Source organism: Cajanus cajan, chromosome 10 (assembly GCF_000230855.2).
Source record: "Cajanus cajan strain Asha chromosome 10, NIPB_CcT2T_4, whole genome shotgun sequence".
Lineage (NCBI taxonomy): Eukaryota > Viridiplantae > Streptophyta > Magnoliopsida > Fabales > Fabaceae > Cajanus > Cajanus cajan.
The window spans coordinates 47,474,244-47,498,699 of NC_138526.1; the positions used below are offsets into that span (position 1 = coordinate 47,474,244).

Consider the following 24,456-nt stretch of genomic DNA (forward strand, 5'->3'; position numbering starts at 1 on the left):
CTATTGACCAGGCAATCATGCGTCCGGCAAGCTCAGGCTTTCGCAGGATTTGTTTGATGGGGTAGTTGGTTTTGACTACCAGCTGGTGGCTTTGGAAGTACGGTCGGAGTCGCCGGGCTGCGGTGACCAGTGCCAATGCCAGTTTTTCGACCATTTGGTACCTTCTTTCTGCGTCTTGGAGGACCTGACTGATGAAGTAGATTGGGGTTTGCGCCTTCTGATGCTCTTGTACAATGACGGCGCTGATGGCGCCTTCTGCTACTGCCAGGTAAAGAAGGAGGTCGGTGTTGTGATCCGGCCTTTGCAAGATTGGCGGGGTTGTGAGGAAATTTTTGAAGCTTTGGAAAGCTGCTTCACACTGGTCAGTCCACGAGAAGTCTTTTGGTTTCTTTAGCAGAGTGAAAATTGGTCCCGCCTTCTCCGCAAGTTTGGGGATAAACCGGGACAGTGAGACCAGTCGCCCAGCCAAGCGTTGCACCTCCTTTACCGTTTGTGGGCTTTGCATGTGTATGATGGCCTCGCACTTCTCGGGATTGGCTTCGATTCCTCTGCTGGTGATCATGAAGCCAAGAAACCTTCCTCCCCGGACACCGAAGACGCATTTTTCCGGGTTGAGACGCATGTTGTGTTTTCTGATCTGGGCGAATATCTCGGCAAGATCGGAGGCATGGTCCGGTGCCGAGATGGTTTTTACCACCATGTCGTCCACGTAGGCCTCCATGTTCCGCCCGATTTGGTGGTGGAAAACTTTGTCCATCAGCCGCTGGTAGGTTGCCCCTGCGTTCTTGAGGCCGAAGGGCATCACCCGGTAACAGTAGTTGGCGCGATCAGTGATGAAGGACGTGTGCTCTTCATCCGGTAGATACATCATTATCTGGTTGTACCCGGAATAGGCGTCGAGGAAGCTGAGGAGGGCATGCCCGGATGCTCCGTCGACTAGCCTATCGATGCTCGGCAAGGGGTACGAGTCCTTAGGGCATGCTCTGTTGAGGTCGGTGTAATCGACGCACATGCGCCACTTTCCCGAGCTCTTCTTTACTAGGACTACGTTTGCCAGGCAGGTAGTGTACCTGACTTCCCGGATGAAACCGGCGTCGAGCAGTTTCTGCGTCTCTATGATGACGGCATCCCGTCTTTCGCCGTCGACCTTCCTTTTTCTCTGTGCGACCGGCTTGGCCTCTTTGTGTATCGCTAACCTGTGGCAGATGAAGTTGGCATCTATGCCGGGCATGTCAGCGCTGGACCAAGCGAAGAGATCGACGTTCCTGAGGATTTCTTCCTGGAGTTGTTGTCGTAGTTTGGGGTCTAATTGTTTGCTGATCTTTGTTGTTTGGCTGGGGAGCTTTCCGATTTGGAGATCGTCGAGCTCATCGACGGGACTGGGCCGCTCATCGTGAGCGTCGGATCTCGGATCGAGGTCGGCAGTTTCCTCGTGTTCAGCACGGGTTAGAACAGTGAAGTCGCTTTTGAGTTGTCGGATTGGGGGGCAGTTTCTAAGTTGTCTACGTAGCATTGTCGCGCTTCCTGCTGGTTCGCTCTGATGGAGATGATGTTTCCTTCGTGCCCCGAAAATTTCATGGTGAGATGCGGGGTGGACACTACCGCCCCGAGTTGGTTTAGGGTTGACCTGCCGATGATGGCGTTATAGGTGGAGTTGGCCTCCACCAGTAGGTACCGAACCAGGATTTGCCGGGAGGCCGGCGGTGTCCCGAAGGTCGTTAACAGGTCCACTCGTCCTCTGGGGTGGATGGTTGCTCCTGCAAAACCGACCAAAGGTTCGGTGTGAGGTTGTACGAGAGAGTGGGGGATGTCTAACCTGAGGAATGTTGGCCAGTATAGGACATCGGCCGAGCTTCCCTGGTCGACCAGGGTCCTGTGAACTTCCCAATTGGCTAAAGTTACTGTCACGACCATGGGGTCGTCCTGATTTGGATTGATTCCGACATAGTCGTCGTTGGTGAAAGATATGGTGGGCGAGTCTCGGTGTACCGTATGCGTGGGGGGGTGCACGCGGTTGATTTTACGTAGGTGTTTTTTCCGGGACGAGCTGCTGGCGCCGCCCCCTGCGAAGCCGCCCCCTACGAAGCCTCCCGCAATTGTGCTTACTAATTGGTTTGGGGGGTTAGGCCTTGCTCCCCGGCCTTCCAGGTCCTGGACTGTCTCGCCGGGGTCGAGTGGTGAGTCGTAGGGACGATCGGGGTATCGCCATTGGGTTTGAGCGCGGGCAGTTGCGCTCTTTAGGATTGTCAGGTTGGTGACGCGGGTCGAGTCTCCCGAAGCTGTATGTTCATTGCTCATTTTGCTTAGGTGCTCGTCTGATACGGTTCTTGGTACGGACCGTGCGGGTAGCCGATGAGAGCTTGGTCTAATCGGCCCCACGGTGGGCGCCAAATGTTCTTGCCGGAAATCTGCTGTAGAGCTGATCCGCCAGGTAAGATCGGCGAGCCTCCTTCACTGGTACGCTGGTGCTCCAAGATGGGGGTGGTACCTGCAAAAGAGACTCTGATACTAAAGTTAGGGTTTGCACGAATAATAGTCTCATATATATAATGTACGTACCTTGAGGTGATTTAGGGTTGCTTTGGGCCTTGGGCCTGAGATCCCCGGGTTCCGGTGTGATTAGCCCGGGCTCCGGGCTGTTATTGTTCAGTGCGTGCCCGATATGACCTTTGTTTCGCTAATCCGAGCTCAGAGCCCAGATGCGGAATGCGGTCAGTACAATTTTATATAGTTTTATCAAATTAAAAGTGTAAAACTTAAAAGACTAAAAAAAAAAAGATGATGGTTATTTGAGTTAAACTTCTGACCGAAACCAACAATCAATTCAAGTTAAACTTTATATGCATATTTCATATTAAAAATGTTGAAAAGTTTATAAAACAGTACATATAAAAAAATTCGATGTTACCGGATAGATCAGGTACTTTATATTCTCATGTTGTTAGATAATTTATTTAATAAAAAAAATTGTGTTTAATTCAATTGTGTGTAATTTCTTTGAAATTAGAAATAATTATAATATAATAAGCGAAATTAATCTTGGTTTAATAGACCGGAGATATTTGTTGATAGGAAAAAAAACCATCAATCTAAAATAAATGCGACCAATTTATTATATATGACAAATTATACTAAAGTAAAATTCAACAAGTTTACATATGAGACAAATTATTTTTAAGATAGGATAAAATAATTACTATAAAACTCAAATAAATTTATGATATTTGACAAATTATGCTTAAATGGTTGCACCATTGTTTCATAACTATTAAAATTTACAAGTCTTAGAATAATATGTAAAGTGCATGTTGCGAAAATTATTTAGTAAATTTGTATTTTCAATCAAAAATTTTAAATTTTTTCTGGTAAATTAATCACTTTATATTTTTATTTATATTTAATATTTAAAATAAAATTTATGAATAATTTTAAGTTTAACTAAATATTTATAAAAGTATTATTTTAATTATTATTATTTATGAAATACATTTTAAAATAAGTAACTAATATGTGCTCATAGTTTGATAGAGACTACTCATTATTTTTACTAGTAGATACTTCATATTTATATTATGATTATAAAAAATATTTATTTTAAATAAATAAATAAAATTGAGCATAATGAATTAATGATTAACAATTTTCCCTTGTTTTAAATCATTAGTTCTTTAGGTTTCTTTTTTTATCGATAAAAAAACTATAATGAGGAAAGAGACAACTATGAAATTTCATATCAATTATAGATAAAATAAAATAAAATTATAATTGAGGGACAATTCTTACTTTATAAGACAGTTTTATATGATTAAATTAGGCTTAAATTTACTATTTCTAAAATAGTATTAGAGCTATCATAAATTCTCTCTAAAAGGGTCACCCAACATTGATATACACATGGAGTCTAATAGTATTGGACATGAGAAAGTGTATTAGGAAAAACTCAAGTTTTGCATATCCTAGATCATTTAAAATGGTCACCTAACATTTATCTATATACCAAATTTAATAACATTGACATAAAAAGGTGTATTGGAAAAAAAATTCAAATATCATATCGACTAAGAATAAGATAAACAAAAAATTTATAAGTAAAGAACAACCATTACTTTACAAATCAATTTTATAAAATTGAATTAGACTCAAACTTACTATTCTAAAAAAAAATCAAACCTTCTTCAATAAATTAAGATTAATACACGTAGATTAAAAACATTTAATACATGTAAAAAAAATTAAAAAATCATTATTTAATATCTTATTATCTTAACTTTATTAGCATTTCTTTATAAATAAAAAGGAACAAATAATTGACAAAAATATGCCTATTAAATAGGAGTATAATTGTGAAAAATATGAATTACACTTGTCAAAGTCTAAAATGTTGATTATTTTGGGACAAAAGAAGGAAATCTAAACAAACTAGAAATATTTATGATAGATTAAATATTAAGGAATTAAGGTTAATGCACAAAAGAAAACATGTATTATATGTAAACTTGGGATAAAAAGCCTTTAATTAACATTCATTATCTTAACTTTATTATTCCGTTTTTTTTTTAAATAAATGGTGAACAGTAAATGGAGAAAATGCCTATTGAATTGGGTATAATTGAGACAAATATTAATTAGATTTTTTTTTAATTCTAAAATGTCGATTTTTATTTTATACAAAAGAAAAAAGGTTTAAAGACTAAATATTTGGAATAAAAGAAATGTTAAATATTATATTATAATATTTTTATACCTATTTTTTTATATCTTTGTATTTTAAATATACAATATTAATATATAATTATCAATTTTTGGCTATGAATATGAATGAATAGGATAACAAAATAGGTCGATCTATCTTATTTTACCTTGTCCCACCATTGACTTGTTAAAAATGAGACATTGAATTAGCCTACCTGGTCATGATAGTAAAAATATTGTTCTATTTCACTTAAGGGTAGGATGACAAATTGGTGAGCCAATCCACCAAAAATTAATAAATACAAAAAAAATTGAAATTAAATTTTTTATTTTAATATTAATCCAAATTCACATATTTATTTAGATGTTTTAATGTATATTAATAATACATTGTGCTTAGTCCAAAGGAAAATTTTCTTATCTCATTATTTAGGAATAAATAACTATATTTCATAACTTAAAAATTATAATATTTTTATTTGTAATTTTTTATTCTTAATACTAGATTAATTTTTAAGCATCTAGCAAATAATTTCATGACAATAGTTAGCAATGGTTGCATAAAGTTGGTAGATCGAACATGACACTCTGCAATGCCTATTTCAATAGGTTAGATGGGTCAACATGTTAGATCCAACCCATTTTATCATATTTACAAATAAACTATGTTTGGAGAAATATAATTTCGTTTTGTGTATTCACAAGGAGTATTTTTTTTTAGAGGATATTCACAAGGAATATTAATCACTATTTTTTATGATAGGTATTTCGTATCAATATCATAATTATTTTAAAAAAAATTACAACTATCAAAGTTCTATAATTAATGTCATTTATGTAAATAATTTAATTATTTATTACATACACATATATTTATATCCTTAATTATTAATTAAAATAAATTAAATTACATTTTTATCCTTCTATAATATAAATCTATAATTTTAATTTTTTTATTTTTATAATTTTAGTCCCTTAATTTTATAAATGAAAATATTATCTATCATAAACATCATTAATAATATTTTAGAAAATGTTATATTTATTTTATGAAAAATTGTAAAAATTAAATGTATTTAATAGACTTTCTTAATATACGTAACATTAGTTATTTTTACTTTTATATATATAAGTTAAAAGGGAGTATATTATTAAATTGTAATGATTAAAATTATATAATTAATAACATTAATGAGCAATCAATTATTAATATTAAATTTGATTAACTTGACTATAGGAAAGTTTTTAATCTTCATAAACGGACAACTTTACTTCAAGTCCACGTGTGCCTTGAATTCCTTTAACAAAGTTTTATGTTTGAGACGTAAAAAAATAATTAGAAAGAAAATCTCCATTGTTACCATCAATTATATTATACTTGCTAAATTTTAACTACCATCGGTCTTTTTCTATTTCATGACCAATCATTTATATGTAAAACTTTAACCACATATTTGCATATATTATAAATTATTTTAAATTTAACTGCATATTTATAAAATTATTAGTTTTAAACATATCTAACTTGTTGCCTCTCTTTTTTTTATTATAAATAAAAACATTTTTTCTAATTATAAACAAATTTTAACTACTTTTAACTCATTTAATGATATTCTTTTCAAAATGTTTTTCTTTTCAACGCATGATTTTCCATTCGCACCACTCTCTCTATTTTCTATTATAAACAAAAAAAATTAATTTCAAGCACATTAAAAAATAGTTATCTAAATTAAATTTTACTAATTTTATAATATTTAAAAAAATTTATTTTTATTATAAATGTCAAGAAATAGTGCAACTCAAACAATCATACATTAAATGAGAATTATTTTAAAGAGATTATCATTAAATGAGGTAAAAGTGGTTGAAATTAATTATATTTAAGAAAAAAAATGTGTATTTTTTTTCTTTTTATAATAGAGAAGAGATGAATACCTTTTTTTATATATATAATTATAACAGGACAATTTAGGAAGAATATTATGATATTAGTAAAAGTTAATGTATATAATTAATTTTTTTAATATATATAAAATTAGATTTTTTTTCTTATAATAAAAAATAGAATGAGTACAATGTTATAATATTTGATATTATTATTATTATAGTATTTATATGTCTAACTTTTATTTATAAAATTTTGATTTTAAGTAATAATGTTTATGAAATTAATTTTTGATATTTATGTTAGCGACTTAATTTTTCATTAAATATAGTTAGGTGCATTGAATTTAATTAGACTCATCAATCACTATTATAGATATTAAGTTTCGATCAACAACTATGTATGTTTTGTTTTTTATTCTTGATTATTTATTAAAAATTATTAGAAAGATTTTAAAATCAACTACATATTTATGAAATAAATATTTTAATTATTATTTTTCATGAAATATATTTTTAAAAAACTAATCTTTAAAAAAATATTAATACCCATAATATTAATATAAAATATTTATCATAAAAAAAATAGTGTCTAATATTCATTAAACATCATAAGGGTACACAAAATAAGTATTATAATATGTAAATATAATATTTCATACTATAATTATAGTAGGGTCAACCTAATAATGGAGAATTGAGATGTTATGCACATGATTTTAAGTTCCATCTTCAATATTTTCATATTGTAATTCTTATGCATAAAAAATATATTAAAATTATAGTATTGTTTAATTATCAAAATTATATAATAAATAACATTAATAAGAATAATTAAGTCTTTATTAAGTATATCAGGTCCATTTATTTCATTATTAGCAAGTTTAAGTTTTCATCAACAATTTTGTTTGGATATATATATATATATATATATATATATGTTAAACAATATCAGTGTAATTTTTATTAATTATTACATCATTCAATAACTTTCAATTAAATGTAAATTTTTCAAAATTTATCGTTAGATTGAAAGTTTTTACTCTTAAATCATATATACTAAAATTTATTTTAATCCAAGATGATTTGATGCATAATTTTTATAAAACTAAATTAATGTAATATTTATATTTCAAAATATATTAAAATATGAATATTTTGATTATCTTTTGTTGGTTAATTTAAAAAATATATATATAAGCATACAAGGTGATATGAAGTTCTAATTCAATGGTTGGATAAAAAAAAATCGTATTTAATTAAAAGTTATTGAACGATGTAATAATTGATAAAAGTTACATCCATATCGTTTGAACCCTCCTTTATATATATGTGTGTATTTTTTATTATTATTTTAATATGTATATTGCATAGACTAAATATTTACTATATATAAATAAAATTTATAAAAATTATTATATATAAAAATTATTAATAATTAAAAATAATTTTATGCCATAATATAAATTACTTATCATAACTTTAAAATATAATTTTTATGTTAAAATATCTATTTTTATGTATTTAAATATGATTTATATATTTAAATATAATACTTATTTATATATGTGATTTTTTTTATAAGTATTTATTCATAACAAATATTTAGTTTGTATGGACGAAAATACAGTTAATATGTTAAAAGTGAACTGAATTAATAATTTTCTGTTTGATTAATAAAATAAAAGTAATAAGATATAATTTGTGAGTCATATACACAAATCAATTTAATTCAATAAAAAAAATTCCCTCAAAATCGAGTATAATTAAAGTAGAATTGACTTTATACCGTAAAATTAAAACCAACACCATGTCGTGAATATAGAGAAATTATTAGGTAGTTAATTACTACAAAATTTTCATAATATCAACTAATTATTACATAATATAAGTTTTTAATTAATCTAAAAAAATAGTAACATAATTATATGTTATTAGAGATCACGTGGTCTCCATATATAATACTATACATTTTATTAATTATTATTGACTTTCGTATTTGCAGTGGATTGTTATTTATTGTTGAGAAAACTTTAGAATTAAATTTTTTTTAATGGGTTTTAGTCATTTAGGAGTGTCGTTAGTTAGAGGTCAAGTTTGACTAATAAGGGATGGTATATAAGTTTTTTTTTAAAAAAAAAAACTCAAGCTTCTTAAGTTCATTTGTTGAGGAAACTTAGAGAAAAGCTGGAGAGACAAGCTCTAGAGCTAGTGTAATTTCTCTTCTTCTACTGACCTCTTAGAGCTCATAAAATCCCTTCCCTAAGAGTGTTTGTTGCTAACCGGTGATTCAAAGCCCATAAAGATGAGAACTATATATAGTTTTTGAAGTGTCATGCAAAATTCCTAGAGAAGCTTGTTTCTTCTTCCTCTTCTTCTCTAATTCTTGTGAATTTAGAGATAAGGAAAGCTAGACTTGATTCTTTGTGAAATTGATGAAAATGAATGTTGTTTGATTCATTAAAATGTTGATTGAATTGTTGAATCTTGGGTGGAAATGAGTGTATGTTGAGTTTGAGTGTTTTGAAGCATGTTGATGTGTGTTAAGTCTCAATTTTACCTCTTTTTGGATGAGACTTATTGAACGAATTCCACTGATCCTCTAAACCATTGCAATATAATTGTTCTCTTTTTGGTTCATTTTGTGTGCAGATATAACTAACCCAAATTTAGCTAACAATACCTTAATACACCTCATTTTTTGTGCAGGTATTGAGCTAGGAACTTGAGGATTGAAGATCCATAGGATTGGAAACTAAAGAGGCTAAGGAGCAAAGAAGAAATTGCGCCAGGCGCAAGATGACTCGCGCCGGGCTTGAGAAGAACAGAGCCTGGAAGCCATGGCGCCGGGCGAGAGAATACACACGCCGGGCGTGGTCGAGACAGAGAGTGCTTGAAACTCTCTGGAAGACATCGCGCCGGGCGTAAAAGGAAATTGCGCCGGGCTTACACTGAGGCAGAAAGTGCACAGAAGAGTACGCGCTGGGCGCGAAGACTTACACGTCGGGCGCGAAACCGTAATCTGATCTCCCTGGCCCATATTTGAAGCCATTTTCGGGGGAGAAACCCCCATTCACACATTGGACGAGTTTTAGGAGCTGTGGAAGGGATTCCCGGAGCTTGGAGCTGTTCGTGTGTGGGTCTTTCCTTCGGTTTCTTCATTTCCCCTTCATCTCTATTTTGTATTTGCCCTCATTGTTGTGAGTGGTTTCACCCATTTTGTGGGGTTAGATGTAACCAACGTACTCTATTGTAATCTTTACGGTTTTAATGATATATATACATGTTGTTTTATTCTTTGTTGTGTTTGTTTCTATTCTTAATGCTTGCTTTGGATTGATCACCCTTTGCATGATTTAAGGTTCCATGGGTATTGGAAAATAACCTTTGAAACTAGTTCTGAAACATATGCCTAGTGGTGGTTGTATCTAGGGATAGAGCTTGACCCATTAGTAGTCTTAAACCCTAGCCCGTAATGCGGGTGTAGATATTGGGTACTTAAGGGATTGATATTCAATATCCGCATCTAGGCTCTTTCTCTAAGGGATTAGGTTTGAGTAAACTCTTGGGTTGACTAAGCAATGAATTCAACAAGAGATTAAGGATACATTAGTGTTACGTTTGGTGAAATCTGACCCCCACAACCTCACAATACCACAATACCATTCCTTACCTTTTCCACTCACAAAACAATATTTATTTACAGCTTTCATTCCAATAGTCACAACTTTGAATTCACTGCACAAACTATGAAATTGGAATTATTCTTTAGTCACGAATAGTCAATAAATGCTTATATTACCTTCTAATCCCTGTGGATACGATATTTTTACTACTTGAACGGCCGGTATACTTGCCGTGTTTGAGACCGTTGATAGAATTAAACGAATTTACAAATATTAACAAAAGTGTTTCAACGGAAATCTCAACAAGTTTTTGGCGCCGTTGCCGGGGATTAGAATGGCGATTTAGTATTTGTAGCTATTTGTGACTTATTCTTTTGTTTTTATTGTTATTTTTATTTGTGTGCTAGCAATGAATTGTTGAAGCTAACCTGTGCGCTCTAGTCCTTTGCTTTCTCTTGTATGCAAGGTACTGTGAACTAGATTGACCAATTCCTCTGAGCAGTTGCTGAGCAATCCTCAGATTGAGCACAAAGCAAGGAGGAACAAGAGCAACAGGAGGAGAAGGAGAGTAGAGCACTTCAAGTTGGTCATCGTCAGGCTCGGGACAGTAAACAAGCGCTTCCTGGGAGGCAACCCAGAGATCTGAACTGTGTTTTAGATTTGTGTTGCATGTTGTTCTGTGATATATGTGTTGTTTTGTATTATGTGTTGGATTGTGTTATATGTTGTTTTATGTTATATATGTTTTGTGTTATATGTTGTTGTGTTATGTGTTGTTTGTGTTAATTGTTAAGTGTTTGAATCATGTTTGAATGAGTAAATATAGGGTATATTTTGTTTGGAGTGTGAGAGATGAGGTAACTTTGTTTCCGGGTGGTTATAAGGCCTCCTTTCAAAGCAAATTTAGGCAAAAACTGACCATATCAGGGTTACGCGCCCGGCGCGATTTACCTCGCGCCCAGCGCAAGACTCGAATTATGGTCTCTGGAACCACCACGCCGGGCACAATTGAAATTGCGCTCAGCGCGACATCAGTCACGCCCAGCGCGATATCAGAGTTGAAATCTCTATTATTTTTTTAGTGATAACAAGCCCGGCGCGCCTGTGTCACGCCCGGCGCACACTCTCCTGATACCTCATATTTATCTGTTTTCAATCATGCTTCTTTGTGTTTGTTTGTTGTGTTTAATTTTGGTCTAAGGATGTTCTTCATCTTGGTTATAATTGCATGGTCATCACTGTGTTTAATTTTTATGCTCACCATGTTCTTTCATGATTATACTCTTTCACCACTTCTGGTTACTAGGACTTTCAGGCATATACTGGTTGGCCTGGGGACCAGGCTCCTAAGTTTGGAGTAGTGGAGCTGCTGATGCAGACGGAGCCGATGATGATGACCAGACCCCATAGATGGAAGCAGATGGAGCCTACCTTAGTTTACCTTTGTCTATTGCAATTTATTTTTCTGTCTTTTAATTTTAGTATTTAACTGTTTTTATATATAGTCTTTTTGGTGATTACTTTGTTGGTTCTTTTGTGAATAGTCTGCCTTAGCATGGTTTTTAATCTTGTTGATACTTGTTTTGCTTGTGGTCGATTCTGGATTATAGTTTGCTTGATGTTTATGGTATGTGTACCTTAGACATTTTCAAGTCACATTAGATCTTTAGTTCATGACTAGTTGCATACGGGTTTCAATGTTGATCATAGAACTGAGCTGAGTTTGATAGTTTGTAGATGCATAGCCGGGTGAGGTTTGAGCCTAAACACTGATGAGTGAACTACGCTTAGGTTGCATGATAGACTTTGCTTGAGTTTCCCTGGTGGTTTGCTTATGTTATGCACTTATATGATCAAGGCATTCACAATTCCATATTTTGTTAACCATCTAAGCCAAAAAGCCATATCCACTTTCCACTTGACCCATACCTTCCTAAACCTAAACACCACACCTTCCACTTGTCCCAAACCATGAAAAATTAACCATAACCTTTGTCTTGGTTAAGAGAGCAAAAATGATGACATCAAATAAGTTTGGGGGAGTTGAAGAATGAGGAAATTTGGGAAGAAGAAAGTATGTGGTCAGCCATTACTAAATAAAAAAATAAAATAAAATAATAAAAAAGAGAAGAAAAACAAAAAGCAAAACAAAAACAAAAAGGCTAATGGCTTGGATCCGGTAATGGGCATGTGCCAAAATGTTGTATTGGGGTATGGAGAGGGATATCATTGTAGAAATATTAATTGCTCTCTTAAGCCATAGCACCTTCAATTCTTGAAAAACCATAAGACTGCTACTGCTTGACCCTGCTTAACCCAGATTGCCCTAATAAAGACCTTGTGATAAGTGCCTGCATTTGTTTTACCACTGGTTTCATTTGGAAACGAAGAGCAAAGTTGAATCATGTAGCGTGAGTAGTAGACTAGAGAGAAACACTCACCCTGATACACTAGTGTGCATAGAGAGAAACACTTTCCTAGTGAGGATGCATACACAGATAGTCTTTACTCTTCTCAGCTCTTTGATCTCTTTTGAAACCTTTGTTTGCCCCTTGTCATGTTCTATTGCAATAATTGTGGCTGGAAATCCATCTGAGGTTCATGCTTGTGAAAAGAAGATACAAGTGAACTAGGATGTAGAACTTGACACACTTGCATTGCTTGTTATCTGCTAGATTAATTACCTTTTGCTTGAGGACAAGCAAGGTTCTAAGTTTGGGGGAGTTGTTAAGTCTCAATTTTACCTCTTTTTGGATGAGACTTATTGAACGAATTCCACTGATCCTCTGAACCATTGCAATATAATTGTTCTCTTTTTGGTTCATTTTGTGTGCAGATATAACTAACCCAAATTTAGCTAACAATACCTTAATACACCTCATCTTTTGTGCAGGTATTGAGCTAGGGACTTGAGGATTGAAGATCCATAGGATTGGAAACTAAAGAGGCTAAGGAGCAAAGAAGAAATTGCGCCAGGCGCAAGATGACTCGCGCCGGGCTTGAGAAGAACAGAGCCTAGAAGCCATGGCGCCGGGCGAGAGAATACACGCGCCGGGCGTGGTCGAGACAGAGAGTGCTTGAAACTCTCTGGAAGACATCGCGCCGGGCGTAAAAGGAAATTGCGCCGGGCTTACACTGAGGCAGAAAGTGCACAGAAGAGTACGCGCGGGGCGCGAAGACTTACACGCCGGGCGCGAAACCCTAATCTGATCTCCCTGGCCCGTATTTGAAGCCATTTTCAGGGGAGAAACCCCCATTCACACATTGGACGAGTTTTAGGAGCTGTGGAAGGGATTCCCGGAGCTTGGAGCTGTTCGTGTGTGGGTCTTTCCTTCGGTTTCTTCATTTCCCCTTCATCTCTATTTTGTATTTGCCCTCATTGTTGTGAGTGGTTTCACCCATTTTGTGGGGTTAGATGTAACCAACGTACTCTATTGTAATCTTTACGGTTTTAATGATATATATACATGTTGTTTTATTCTTTGTTGTGTTTGTTTCTATTCTTAATGCTTGCTTTGGATTGATCACCCTTTGCATGATTTAAGGTTCCATGGGTATTGAAAAATAACCTTTGAAACTAGTTCTGAAACATATGCCTAGTGGTGATTGTATCTAGGGATAGAGCTTGACCCATTAGTAGTCTTAAACCCTAGCCCGTAATGCGGGTGTAGATATTGGGTACTCAAGGGATTGATATTCAATATCCGCATCTAGGCTCTTTCTCTAAGGGATTAGGTTTGAGTAAACTCTTGGGTTGACTAAGCAATGAATTCAACAAGAGATTAAGGATACATTAGTGTTACGATTGGTGAAATCTGACCCCCACAACCTCACAATACCACAATACCATTCCTTACCTTTTCCACTCACAAAACAATATTTATTTACAGCTTTCATTCCAATAGTCACAACTTTGAATTCACTGCACAAACTATGAAATTGGAATTATTCTTTAGTCACGAATAGTCAATAAATGCTTATATTACCTTCTAATCCCTGTGGATACGATATTTTTACTACTTGAACGGCCGGTATACTTGTCGTGTTTGAGACCGTTGATAGAATTAAACGAATTTACAAATATTAACAAAAGTGTTTCAACAGAAATCTCAACAATGTGAATTGGTGATTCTAGTCAAATTGTTGTTGCATGTTGTTCTTTTGGTTGGAATTGAGTCGTGTATGGTGTGTAGGTGTTGTTTTTACCATTGCATGTTGGTATTATCTAAATTTCGTGTGGTCTTAAGCAAATTCGTGATTCTGTCAAGTGCAAATTTCACTATTGCATAGGACATTGCTTCAAGGGGTCGGGCATGACATAGGTCAAAGGCTCTCCACCTCACTGACATCGAGCATGAGATTGGTAGCATCGAGCATGAGTTCGAGGAAAAATCTCTAACTTAGTCATGTTGAGCATGGTTTGAATCGCGTCAAGCATAGATGCCTTTGGAACTCTCTAACTTGGTGACATTGAGCCCTATTTTAGTGGTGCTAGGTATGATCAAGTCAGAAGTTCTTTGTCTAGACTACGTCGGACGTTAGTTAAGTGACGTCAAGCAAAGGTTCTCTACCTGAGATGGGGTCGGGCGTGAGATTAGTCACACCAAGTGTGATTGTCATAAAGACTCTTTGTCTCATCCACACTAAGCATAGGTAGATTGAAGTCGGGCATAGGCGAGTTAGAGGCTCTCTGCCTCAATGATATCGGACGCGAAGAGAATGGTGTCGGGCGTGGATTGCTTAATGAAAAATTATTATTTTCTTGCCTAAGTGTTGAACATTATATGCTAGTTAAGTCTATTACACATTGTATGTTGATAATTGTTATTAGTTCTTTATACATTGATTTAGGATAATGTATATTGATAATTGAGTAGTTGAAAAGTTGTATGTTAAAAATTTGAGGTGGTTGTATTGAGAATACTTCGGGCATTAATTTTTATTGTATTGATTGACTTAGAACTATAGGGGAGGTTGTTTTAAAGTTGAATATCACATTGTGAGGATAAAATTCCACAACAACATGATTTCTTAGATTTCACCTTTTAAACTAGAAAAATCTAGTATTCCTGTCAAGATAAAATAATTTGGATATGAGTCTACCATGTCTTTAGCCTACATAATTAAGCCTTTTATAAGATTAATTCACTAACTACCCTCCAAATATTATGTTTCTTCTAGTATTTAGTTAAGGAATTTGGCCCCAGTTTTGTACCTTACTCATTTGGTTATTTTGTACATGCATGGCTCAACCTAACCCCCATAGATAAACATTGGTCACTTATAATTAGTATAGCTCGACCTAGTCCCTATACTATGGTCACTTATAGTCGATATGCCTTGACCTTGCTCGCATGTTGCATTAACTAAGGTTCTAGAGGAGACTCAATTATCCACTTCAAGAGTTAACTATCCTATAAGGGTTTTCAACAATTGGGCTCTTAGAGCACCACAATAATACCCTCATAATGAAATATCCAACTTTTAAAATACTTTCTCCTCTAGTCCTAAGTTAATGAACACAACACACCCTAATGTGTTGAGCATTCTCAACACCATTGCCTCAACATTTTCAACAAGATAATCATGAATATACATTATCCCAGATCAATGTATAAAGAACAAACATACAACATGTAATAGATACAACTACCGCATACATGTTCAACATTTCATCATGAAAATAACACATTTTCATAAGGTAATCCACGCCCAATGTTAATCTTCCTGAGCCCAACATCATTGAGGCAAAGAACTCTCAAGCTTGTCCGCGCTCGACGCTACTTAATCCACACCTGACGTGAATGAGGTGGAGAGCCTCAATTGCAATCACGCCTGGTGTGACTAAATCACACTAGCTCCATTTCAAACAAAGATCATCTACTTGACTCATGTTCGATGTCACTAAACTAGTGTCCAATGTTATTAAGGTAGAGAGTCTCTATCTTAATCACACTTGGCGCCACTCCACTAAGGTCCAATGTTACCAAGTCAAAGAGCTCCAAGGGCATCCATGCTTGACATCATTCAAACCATACCCGGTGTGATCAAGTAAGAGAGATCCCTTCTAACTTATGCTCAAAGCTAGCAATTTCATGCTCGATGTGAGCGAAGCAAAGAGCCTCCAATCCGTGTCACGCCTAGCACTATGAAGTTGCACTCAGTGCAATGATGAATTCTGCACTTGGTAGAATCCCTGATTTTGGCTTTCCACACCTAAAACGTAGGAAAAATTCAACATGAAATGATGGAAATCACACCCACACAATGTATCCATCTCTTTTCCAACAAAAAGCATAATATGCAACTAAGAATTGTTCACTGTTCACCCAAAGTTTCCCCAACATGGTCAAAACTCTCAAAAACCCACCATGCAAGAATTTTGACTCATAATCATCAACACAACAACGATTCAAGTAAAATCAAACAACATGCAACTCTATCAATAAACTAGAATCAGGCATTAGTTTCCATTACCTCAAAATTAATCAGAAATAAGGTAGAAGAAAGCAAAAGAATGCTTTGAGCTATTTCGCACCATCACCAACAACTACTTTGATTCTTGACTTTATGGACTTGAATCGTAAGACAACCACCAAAATCAATCCTAGGGAAGGGGAAAAAAGAGATCTGGTAAGTCGAAAGAGAAAATTGTCCTCTTTGGATTTCAAAGCTCCTCTCTATAGACTCTCTTAACATTTTTAAGAAAATAGACTTATGAAGTTCACTTATTTAAAAATGACTTTATACCTTCTCCTATAAGTCAAACTCATTTTCTGCTTAGAGACATTTCTTAACGATTAAAACTGTTTAAAAAAAATTTAATTTTAATATTTCTCAACAAATAAACAATAATACATCACAACATAAAAATAAATCAAATCAACAATTTATTAATAAAAATGTAGTGTACATTTTTTTTATTATATTTATATTGACTCAAATATTAATTGAGTTTTATTCTAAATCTAATAAGATAAATTATAAAATTTAAAAAATTTAAAATATATTCAAATATTAATTGAGTTTTAATGTGAATGTAATAAGACAAATTATAAAATTTAAAGAATTAAAAACATATATTTAAGTCCATACTTATATTATAAAATAAAAATTTTGGATGTAAAAGTAAAATCGTAACACTTTATCTTTTCTTGATTTTTCTCACCACAGTGCATCCATTTCTAATCCTAAATGGGTACATCCTCAATCAACAATAAATTATTACGTACTTCATGACTACAAAATAGAAAGTAAGTCAAAGTTATACTTGGGTCAATTTTTAAAATTAAAATTAATCAAATAAATATATAAAATATAATTATTATAGTTTATATAAAATATTTAATAATATATAATTGAAAATATATTTATATAAAAAATGAAATAAACATAAATGTCAATTACCAGTTTCACGTATCACTAATAATCATGGATTTATAATAAAAATTGGTATATACATTACTTATAAGTTTCACAAAAAACAAAATCTATTAATTTTGTTATAAAAAATATTAAACAAAAATAAATTATATTATGATCATCATATTATCATTTAAACAATAGAAGTTAACGGTAACAATTTATTTTCAAATTGTCAGAAAGTAAGAGGAAAAAAAAATATTGTGCATCGACAATGTTTATGCAATACTGGAACTTAATATTGAGTTTGTTTTCTCAAAGTTTACACAATAATGTGTGTGAAATTATGTAGCTAAAAGCACATTAGAGAAGAAAAAAAAGTATAAACAAGAGCAAGAGGAGAAGAAAATAGTGGTAGAAAGAGGGAATATTTATTGACAATATCTCAAAATTTAAGTTATTAATCACTTATATAATATTTATAAATTTGTCCCATTTGCAAAGATTAATAATAAATAACATTTAATTTTGAAATAATAAAAAAATGAATATAAAAAGAAAACTAATAAAGTCATTTAATTACAAGTTTAAATATTTATGACTTTTAAAATTGTAACAACAAATTATAGAAAGAGAAAGACTCTTAAAGATAAATAAATAAATAAATGATACTTAAATATTTTATCTTAATAAATTGGAAAATGAATTATGTCCACAACAAATACTATAAAAATAGAAATAAAGTCTTTGTTTAGAAAAAAAATATCTTTGAAATGAAAATAAACTAAAAATAGAATAAAGTAATTATCTTCATAAATAAAATAAACAATTATCAATCCTAACATTAAAATATAATAATATACCATAAATTTTTTTTAAGTTATGAAAAAGTCAGGACAGGTCTCATGTTAATTCGTCCCTGCCAGTAAGTATTCATAATCTCAATTAATTTCCACATGACATGCATTTAAAAAAATTTAATTTACAAAAGATATCAACGACAATCGATTATATGTCGTAATGTTGTCATACGAGGTTAATTATCAATTATATGTTAAAGACGTAAAAGTTTATCCCCTTCAAGGCTTCAACGTACTACTATTTTACTACTTCACAAACAGGTTTTGTCTCAGCAAGGACTGCATAAAAAATAAAGGCCGGAAGCATTTTTATTTTGCTCTTAGTACAAAGAAATAAACAAAAAAAATTCCACAGCAAGAGAAACTCCACTCCTATGTTTATTCTCTTTTACGACAATATAAGCTGTACAATGAAGTCTCATGCACATGTACACAGTAGTAAAATCCTGCCACAGCTTAATGACAATTGGCAAATTAGTTCTGTTCTGCCAATTCCCTTAGCTTAGTTCACACTTCACACTATGAAAGAAACCACATACAGAAACCGATTCAGCTCTGAATTGTTATCCCATCTAGAGAACCATGCTGCTGCTCTGATAAAGCTTGCCACCTTCTTCTCCATCTAGAAAACTCCAAAACAATTGAACTTCCACTCATCACAACACCAAATCCAGCAAATGTTGCAAGAAGGATCGACAAAACCGCATGCTTACCAACCTGCAGACACATGGTAATCAAATGAAGTTAATATATATGTCTATTAGAGATCTCACATCTATTAGTAATAAGGTTATAATTGTATATATAAGTGATTTTTTTTTTTGTGTAGGAGCACGTTTTGAACACGCCATCATACATTTGACTATGTGCTATGTGTGAATTTTGATTCATTTGAATTTTTTGGTAATAAAAAGTTCAGGTGAGGGAGAGGGTTGTGTCATTCAATGTTCAAGGCATGTCACAAGCCTGAGGCTAACAATGGTAAGCTGGATTAGGAACCAACTTTTTTGCCAAAGCTTTTCTATCTTTCCAAGATTTGAACCAACCCTCAATTAATGGCTGATCCCTTTGACTATTTAATATTTATTTCTCAAAATAATTTTTTTCTACAGCGTCTCCAAATAATGTCATCAGTCTTAACTTCATATGAAAATTTGTGTAATAAGAATTTTAGCTCATATCAAAATATATTACCAAGGGGTAGAATACATGGCCGAATAAGACCACCAACACAAATTGGACAGATGCATAAATCCATATGAACCTGCTCTTCACTGGAAAAAAAATTGAAGTTAGGGTATTCATAGGTTAGTGAAACCAACATATGAATTATGTAATATGTAATAAATGAGTCAGCAATTGCCACATCAAGTATCTTGACAAAATTTATCAAGTATCTCTTGCGAACATACCCATGGTTGATGATGTCACGGAGGAGAGTAGGCCCAGGACACAAGAAAATGGAAGAGAGATGAAAATTGCCTTGGTTCCCATTTTTCCAACCTGCAATGCAGAGAGTTGAATAAATGAGGCTATATAAAATTGAACTATGATAGATCTGATAGGACTTCTATTCTTACCAACAGCTGCTCAAGGAAACAGAAATAGGCTAGCATGCTGACAATGACAAGCACTGGGAGTTCCTGCCAAGCCCTGTCAAAATAAGCACTCAAATTAAGAAGTGTTCTCACTCCTCACTGTTCTGTGTAACAATAATCTATAGTACAAGAAAGACACAACATGAACACTACTCCAGCTGTAACTTGTAAGACTGAACACTAGTATATTGGCTGCAGAACTTCGAGAAAAATATTGATTTCAAAATAATATTTTATAAACTACTTGAAGCATATGGTGGTTGGTTCATGATTATTAACATTGATTTAGTATGATTCTATGAACAAGCTAAACAAAAGATTTTATTACATTATTTAGCTCCCAATTGAAGCGTATTTGCATGAATCACTCATGGCATACTAGTACTGAATACTGATCTTTATATAAAATAACTACACATGCCTGTATTCATCTCCATGCTCGGAAGTTGCTCCAGTATTCTGAGTTTGAACACTTCGTATCCGCAAGAGAGTGACCGGGAGGTTCCGAACCTCCTCCTTGCACACATCACAGGTCTTGTTACCCTTGATACTAAACCATTTAACAGCACATTCTTGGTGAGCCAGAGCAAGTTCACCTTTGCAGCTGCATTCCATCTTTAATGTCTCACCTCCTTCACATAGATCAACCAGACAAATTCTGCACACGGCTTCCTCTTCAGCAATGTCTTCACCGTCACCATTTTCTGAGCCAAGAATTGCTTTTAAGTTAATAAGTGCATGTAGGTTTGGAAACAATCTGTACTATATTTAGAAATTAAACTAAGATGCCTTCAAAGAAAGTGAGGTTTAATTTTTAAAAAAGGAAAACATTTTTAGCTATTTTTAAGTGCCAAGAAGACAAAAGACACCACCACTCAATGGAATTTTTATTTTAAACAGGAAGTTCTGGGAATAACACAAGGAACAATCCGTTTGACTGAGAGAACGTTTCAATCTACGGATGATGTTTATCAACAATGAAATGGGATAACAAAACAGTTGCCTCTTATTTTGCAGTGTATCTTTTGATAAGAGATTAAGAGTATATGTAGAAAGATTAAAAATAAATGACAGACAATAATTATATACAATGCAATACGAGATGTCGATTAATTTATATTCAAACCATGGATAAGTTAAAAAGAAGCCATACAATTGCAAATATAATGTTAATATTTTTCCTAATAATGACATGTCAAAACTGTGTCAATTCAGATAATCTTGTTGGAGATTTGACATGAAATTTTTTTTATTTGTCATGAGTACTTATTGAAGTGCATATAACAAGTTACCAGTATTCTTTGTTGTTTCATTCACTTCATTTACGCGAGGGGTTGAAGGAATAATGCGGAAAACTGAATCCAATTTCCTTATGCCTTTTTCGTTGTTATTGACAGGCACTGAACGAGAACGAGCAATCATCCCCTGGATCTCTCTTCTCTGCAAAAGGACCAAAAAAATTAAAGCAAAAAGTATACATTTTTAATGATGCAACACTAATTGAATACAGAAGTGAGTCAAGTGACACTAACAAAAGGGAGAAATTATTACATGGTCCCAGCCAACATGATATACATAATGAAGTTTAATACTTTTATTTACTCTTTCTTATAAACTAAGGATCTAAATTATGTCATGCAGAGATTGACCACCACATGACAAAATAGCATGGAAACAAAAAAGGAGCAGTAAACACTATTAATCCTGCAAATAATTAAATCCTTATGTTGAAACTCTTTGTTATTGAAAACACAAGATGCCCATTTGTTAAAGAGTGATTTTAAAACTCTACTGCTATAGGCTTGAAATCTTACACATGGAGAAGTAGCAAGAGCAGATTCTGCGTTTGCACGCGCAATTTCTTCCACAGGTAACGATGAAGTTCTCTTAATGAGAGGATTGAATATCTTGGTGAGGGACACTGATCTCGAAATTGAAGACTTGTCCTGGCCAGAAAAGGAAGGTTCTGCAGCAGCAGGAATAGCCTTTTCAACATCAAGCGATGGCCGATTCCTGAACCCCAATTTTGGTAATATGCTTCTCATGGAAGATTTGCCTCTGTATGATGAAGGCCTTGGAGCATCAACAGAGCGAGAAGTCACGAGAAAGTTCACTTTTTTATGACTAGGAGTTGGACTTGGTGTGAGTGGCAACCTTATCGGAACAAAATCCTGAGAAGAAGACTCTCGGGGTATTTCCAGCTCAAGATTCTGTCTCTTCCAATGACTATCAGTTTTAACACGCGAACCTTCAGTTTCATCCATTGGATCACGCACCTATAAAACACAACATCAACATGAACAGGGAATTGAATGAAAGGGGCAGAAACATAGTATGATGTTTGTATGTACCTTGTGAAGTGGAGGAGAAACGGTTGGTTTGGAGGAAGGTGTGTCGTGTTTTTCTTTTTGCTCACCACTCATTTTTTGGTGACAAAGCAACGCAACAACAACAACAATACTACTTTGTAATTGCTTAGTGCGTCAGTTCAGAGAAGGAAACACCTTAAATTGGATAACAGACTCAAATTTAGCATTTATCAAACAAAGTGGGAGCCTGTCTTCCTCTCACTCTCGCACACTCTTCTTTTTCTCCGCTCTCACCATAAACATTTACGTTTCAAATTTTGCACTCACTTTTATATTTATGCCCGCGTCTTAAAATAATATTTCGTTCAGACACATTAATATTTTATTTTTCACTTTATATCACTGTATCGATACTAATTCGTGTTTATTTCTCTCTATAATACTAATAAATTAAATAGTTAAGTATGAAAAATATTTAATCTTCAAACCGTGTAAAATTTAGAGCGATAATTTTTTTTTTTTGTCTTTACCGCAATTATAGGTGTAAGACTAGTGCGCAATATTTATTTATTTTAGTAATTGTACAGAGGAACCTATCAATCTATCTAAATTTAGAACGAGACTATAAATTCAACAATGATGCATACTTAATCAGTATAAACATTTAATTCACACTTCTTAACTTTCTCTTTTTTATTTCATCATGTCACTTTTGTTTCTTCAGTTTCATTCTTTCACGTGATGTAGGTTAACATTTGAGTGCCCACATATCTTTATTATTGTAAATTAGCTGGCAGTAGAAGGTTACTAATTTGAATACAAGTTATGTAATAATTGTTATGATCGGAAAGTCGGTTATGTGAATTAAATACTTTTTAGCAAAGCCGGGTTATTTTTTATCGAAAATCACATGTTAATCTTTGGAAGTGTGAAAGAAGGATATGATCTCTCGGACCTACCTATAGTTTTTGGTACACACAGTTGATTTAGAAGGGTTGTTAGGTGTATTGGTTTAGAATTTCATAGAATTTTAAAAGATTTATTTTAGTAAAAAAGTTTATTAGTATTCGATCAAGATTTTATGTGACTTAAAAATAATCCAATGGTATTTAATATGGATTTTCAAGATTTTTTAAAGAGTCCATTAAAATTCATAGGTATCATTTGAGAATTTTTACAACTTAAAACAATCCATTAATATTCAAAAATATAGAAATTTTAAAGGATTGTTGTATCAGAAAGATTTTGAAGGACTTTTTAGTGGTATCTATAAATATCAAATTCATAAAACAATCACATCTAAACCCATCAAATTTTGGAAGATTGTTTGAAGTGACTTTTCATCTCTTTTTTTTCTATGCTCATGTCTTCTCCATTTTTTTCTCTTACTAATAATACTGCACTATTGCTCATATATAATATTGTACTACTACTCTCATTTCATTTCCCTATTTGGTGAAACTTCTATACATAAATGATAGTCTTATTGACTTGCTCTATTTTTTTCTCCGTTCTCTTTAATTAACTTGCTCTATTTAGTTGAGATTGTTCCTCAGTTATATAACACATAAAACGCTTGAAATTTCAATTTTTAAATAATAAATTTTTTTATAACACGCGTTAAGAAAAGTAAAAGGTGAAAGTTAAAATTGATATCATGATCTTTATAATTAGCTATAGATCTTCAAGACCTTGTAATCAATAGATTTATTAGAACAAATATATATATATATATATATATATATATATATATATATATATATATATATATATAAAAGATGAATTTGAGTTAGGGTTTCTGTGAGTAGAATGAGATAAGAATGGATCTTAGTTGGGGAAAGAACTGTCTCAGCACAAAAATTGCGATCTCTCTCCCTCTCTTGAATTTGTTAATGTTATCCTTCTCCTTTTATGACTCAATAATTATTTTATTTCTTTTTTTTTACTATGAATTTTTTTTTTAATTTTTATATTGTGAAATTAGGATTTTTTATATTTTAAAAAATAAAATTAACATAAGACATTGTAATATCTTAGAATTTAATACTAAAAATATTTCTTCATGAGTGAATAATTGAAAGCAATTAAAAAATTACAAAAATTATTTTGTACCTGTAAAAAATTT

General features: G+C 33.1%; 1 protein-coding gene across 1 annotated transcript; it reads right to left on the minus strand.

The window, feature by feature from the left end:
• Window positions 1–18,704: 18,704 nt before the first annotated feature.
• Window positions 18,705–22,648, minus strand: LOC109819047 (uncharacterized). The gene is made up of 8 exons (XM_020384629.3): window positions 22,374–22,648; window positions 21,837–22,298; window positions 21,315–21,462; window positions 20,444–20,726; window positions 20,005–20,077; window positions 19,837–19,927; window positions 19,619–19,698; window positions 18,705–19,141 (listed from the first exon to the last, which is right to left on the minus strand). Exons 1-8 carry the CDS (start codon window positions 22,443–22,445, stop codon window positions 18,974–18,976), a joined length of 1,377 nt encoding a protein of 458 aa, XP_020240218.1. The 5' UTR covers window positions 22,446–22,648; the 3' UTR covers window positions 18,705–18,973.
• Window positions 22,649–24,456: the final 1,808 nt, after the last annotated feature.